The 4,574-nt window shown below is 34.7% G+C and overlaps 1 protein-coding gene across 1 annotated transcript in view; it reads right to left on the bottom strand.

The window, feature by feature from the left end:
- Positions 1 to 291: 291 nt before the first annotated feature.
- LOC117105583 (plasminogen-like) overlaps positions 292 to 4,574 on the bottom strand; it is a gene marked incomplete at its 3' end in the record, with an annotated part of 7,438 nt that continues 3,155 nt past the window's right edge. Inside the window, exon 3 of the mRNA XM_033246764.1 lies at positions 292 to 411. Coding sequence (XP_033102655.1) covers positions 292 to 411 — 120 coding nt within the window. The remainder of the gene's footprint in view (positions 412 to 4,574) is intronic.

The raw sequence follows: 4,574 nt of genomic DNA, 5'->3' as shown, positions 1-4,574 counted from the left end.
GATGAAGTATGTTAAAATATATAAGATATGTAGATAAGAAGAGTGGTGCAGCAAGAGATCTTATTGTTCCCTTTATCAAGTAGTACCTTTGTTATAATCCTAATCAATAATTTGTGGTATATGTCAATCATCGTAATCATAATCATCAACTTTATCACTACTATATATCATCATCATCATACGCCTGAGTTAAAAACTACCGCTTTCATTTCCAACATTTCCCAAATTCCCCTCTATGATCGTAATCCTATAAAAGCCTACAATTACGATATATCAATTGTAAAATCCTACCAGAACATGGCTCAATATGGCAAAATTCTTTTTCTATGTTTCCAGATTCATCTTCATAATAACACCAGGGTCCGGATGAATCATCGGGGTCGGGCCAACGACAATAGTTCTCATCTGACTCTGTAAAACGTAATTGATTTTACCTTGATCAAAATGCATCTTTACCTTAGTCACTGGTCTCTACTACCTTGACCCTATAGCACAATGAAACTTTGTAGTGTGTCAATCAACCTTAATAACTGACCAATCAGAACAGGGCCAAGAATAGGTTCGCGTCTAACAATCGTACGCGTTATCCCACGAACGCACGTGTTTGTATATGCTTATGTTTCCTAAGGCCTAGTTCAGACTTTGAGATAAGCCAGACTTGACGTTAAGCCCGGCTTAACTTTGCCGGGCGTTCAGACTAGCGGGTTAGCCAGGCGGGAATTTGCATAATAATGAACCGTAACCAGTAGACGTGATTCAAAACATTGCTCGCGAAACGTACGTACATTTACATTACATTTATTTATTCGACCAATACACATTTACAAAAGGTACAGTACAACAAAAATTATGGTCAGGGGCAGCTTAAGCAAAATTTTACTATAACTCATTGAGAGTCAGCTGCCCCATTAATAAATATAAACATAAAAGGCATTTAAATACAATACAATAAATAACAGAAATAGGCCTATCATAATTCAAAAATTGCTCTTACTTAGTATGTAATAACTGATATATAATTTATATAATGAGAAAATTACCGAAATTATCTTATTACAGATAAGTTTAGTATTAATGAAGGACAAAAAAAAAATAAATAAATAAATAAATAAAAGTAGGTTCATATAAACTTAATGGTATACTAATTCAATAAATTTCAACAGTGTAGATACAATAATTAAAAGAGTAAAAACGCTCGCGATCGCTCACAGCGTACGTAATTGAATGCTGATTTGTTATTTTGTTACCCGGAAGTCAATGCAAGACGATTAAAGCCCGGCATAGAAAAGTTAAACACGGTGGCACGCCAGGCCTTAACACAGCCCGGCTTGAGATAAGCCAACTAGTTCAAACTGGCAGGTGGATAAACCCGGTGAGTTGAGCCGGGTTTATCCGCCTAGTCTGAACTAGGCCTAAGTCTCTTTTCCGTAGAATCGCTAAACCTATCGGCGACAGTTGCCGATAGCTGTCAGGAAGGTCGAACCTGGTTCAAATTTGCCGATTGCGTTGCAGATGAATCGATTGCACGACGATGGTAGGACGTAGAACGTAATGAAGTCACTAAAATTCATCTGCGCATGCGAGAACGTTAAGGTCATCTCGTCGAGTAGATTCTGAAACGCAAATCTACGTATGCAGATAACGTAGGACGCCAGGTAGGACGGTCACGCATGAGTTATTCCGTTCTAAAGTCGTGTCGTCGCACAAATAGAAAGCTCCTTAAGCTGGTTTTCCACTAGGCGAATTTATTCGCGCGAATCAAAGCGTCGGTTCACTTCCAGAGCTCTGATTGGTTGCACATTTTTTCCCTTCGCAAAAACTCCGACAGGAATGTGAATGCACATGCACATGAACCGACGCTTTCGATTCGCGCGAATAAATTCGCCTAGTGGAAAACAGGTTTTAGTGTGTATTTAGCTGACCCGATTGTGAAGCGATTGTATGGAAACCAACCTTAACTGTCTTGTAAAATAAATCTTACCGGTATACCTACTTTGTAACAACTGAATTGAAATCAGAGATATAATCAGTGAACTCAATCCACAGTTCTGAGAAATTGATTTCTAAACGTTTCTTTATAATATCAATATGCCTTCAGTCTTTTAAATATTCTGTTAGGTACTTTGTTCCATATTTTAAAAAAAAATATATTATTGTAATCTTGATGGTATTTTACTCACATAAATCTCGCCAAATAATAATAATAATAAATTATTATTATTATTATTATTATTATTATTATTATACGGCATAGAAATATAAGCAAATCAAATAAGACTCAAATTGGAATCAGGTCAACATAATTAATTTTACTATCTGACTTCTTGCAGTATCAGTAATGTAATTGGGTTCTTTGTTTACTTGTAATATAATAATGCGTACGACAATATCAATATTTATATTTAGGTTATGCCAAGGACAGCTAAACCTTGTAATATTTAAACATATCGCGAGGATAGGCTTGTCTAGCTATATCGATTTCTAAATAAAAACATTTTAACGTTAATGTTGTCTTTTATAATAATGTAATATTAGTTTTGATTTTTTTCAACGTTTTTCTGTTAAATAAGTTTCTAATACAGTAATGTATTTTTATGCTCTGTAAATTATTAATAACGTTTGGTAAATTCTATGAATGAAAACAAATTATATATTATTTTTGTATTCAAATGTTTATGATTTTGCACAGTAACTGTTATTGTTAAGCCCGCTATGGCAGACTCATTTGGCGACGCTGATTGGTCAGTTGAATCACAGCGCGTTCCTGATTGCGTCGAGGACAGCTACGCAATGCAAGATTGCAGTGAAAACGCTGTAGCGATTGTGTAGCGATTCTATAGAAACTGAAAACACTGTAGCGTGTAGCGACAGTGTAGCGATTGTAGCAGGTTTGTCTTGCAGACTGGCCTCGTTGAAGTTTATTGACATTGTTTTTTTTTAAGGAGATAGATTATACCAGGGAACATTGACATTTTCCCTGATTATACATACCCCTTGGCTTGAGTTTGCTTCCAATTAATTATGCTCTCCCCTTGGCAATTTGTGCCGAGATTACATTTACTTGTAAGATATAGGGGTGATGTCGTTTGCTGTAGGTTTTCAAAATCTGATAATTAATGTCAAGCTGGAAGACCACAACAATTTGCTAAGCCAGGTTGATTTAAATAACAGACAATTCTATCTAAAAAATTGTAACATGTTGCAGAGGTTTTGCTGAATTTATTTTAATTATATATTTTGCTAAATTGCAGAGTCACAACACAGCAACAGAATTTGCAAGATATTGTATTTTAATGCGATATTTGAAATGTTTGAATATAATGTATGTAATTGCATGCATCAACTGTGTATGTCAATATGTACGTATTATAATTTATGCATTATTTCCTGATACAGCTTTATAAATTTTTTACCAAAAATAGGGGGAGTGTGCCAGTAGGCGGACGCCCACCTCTAAATCCGCCACTGATAAAAAAAAGTTGATCTTAAAAGTTCTCTACTGAAATGAGTTGCTTTAGCTAGCTAGTTAGTTAGCTCTAAATTTGCATTAAAATTCACCTGTAGCTATAATATTCGAGGGAATATATTTCCATATTTTAAATTTTGTAATAATATTTTACTGTTATAATATGTTACGGTATATCAACGCCAAGTGAGGATCTGATTTGTAAACGTCTCCCATAATCTACATTGATCTACAAATGGGGTTGTAAATAATGGTGGATAATTTAGATGTTAAAGATATACACAAAAGTCAAGTCGGTTGTTGCATTCTTATAACATGATGTTTTATAGTGGGTGAATTCACAGAAACTGAAATTTTTAATGATTAGTGACTCAAATTATAGGCCTATGTTGTTTTGTTGTATTACGCTCTGCGTTGTAAAGTAATTAGGCTATGTTAGTTTTATTGTTGTAGCCTAGCAATAATTTTGGAAGAGCTTTCGTTGATTCATTTTGTTAGACCAGGGACCAGGGGGAAAAAGCGCCTTTGAGCAATTTTCTGGATATACAAATCATATAAAATAAATAAATAAACAGTTATCGGTATCTTTGCATATTCGAATATTTTCATTTGGTTTGCTAATTGCAGCTGTAAAACTGTTTTATCGATAATAAACCAAGCACAGTGGATGTGCTTGGATTACTGCGAAGTTTTCGTCGATGTTTTAAACATGACTAAGTCATCATGACTTGGTCACGTTGATAACATCGACGAAAGCTCGCAGTAAAAGTTTAAATCCATTGTGTTTGGATTATTATCGGTAAAACAGGCGTTTTATTAGAAATTGAAAAGAAAAAGTAACTCAGAATATTGAGCAATTTTCGACGTTTCGACTTAAAGCATCATCGGGAATGATGCATGCTTTTACACTCTGACCACCCGGTTTCTTAACTTTGACTTACTCTCAATCTATCAATCAATTCTTCTTCTCTGTTTAGGTTTTCTCGCTAGTTGCATTTTAATAATATAACAGAATAAATGAATAAAGCATTAATGTGTTTCTCTTTACCTCTATCTTTGCCTGTAAATGCTGGCGGTTTCCTCCTTGATAATCACCTCATATTTACGT

Source organism: Anneissia japonica, unplaced genomic scaffold, assembly GCF_011630105.1.
Source record: "Anneissia japonica isolate Jap-2015-1 unplaced genomic scaffold, ASM1163010v1 scaffold287598_len761594_cov195, whole genome shotgun sequence".
In the NCBI taxonomy this organism is placed as follows: domain Eukaryota; kingdom Metazoa; phylum Echinodermata; class Crinoidea; order Comatulida; family Comatulidae; genus Anneissia; species Anneissia japonica.
The sequence above is the reverse complement of the archived record's forward strand: the minus strand, read 5'-3'. Positions and strand labels throughout refer to the sequence as shown.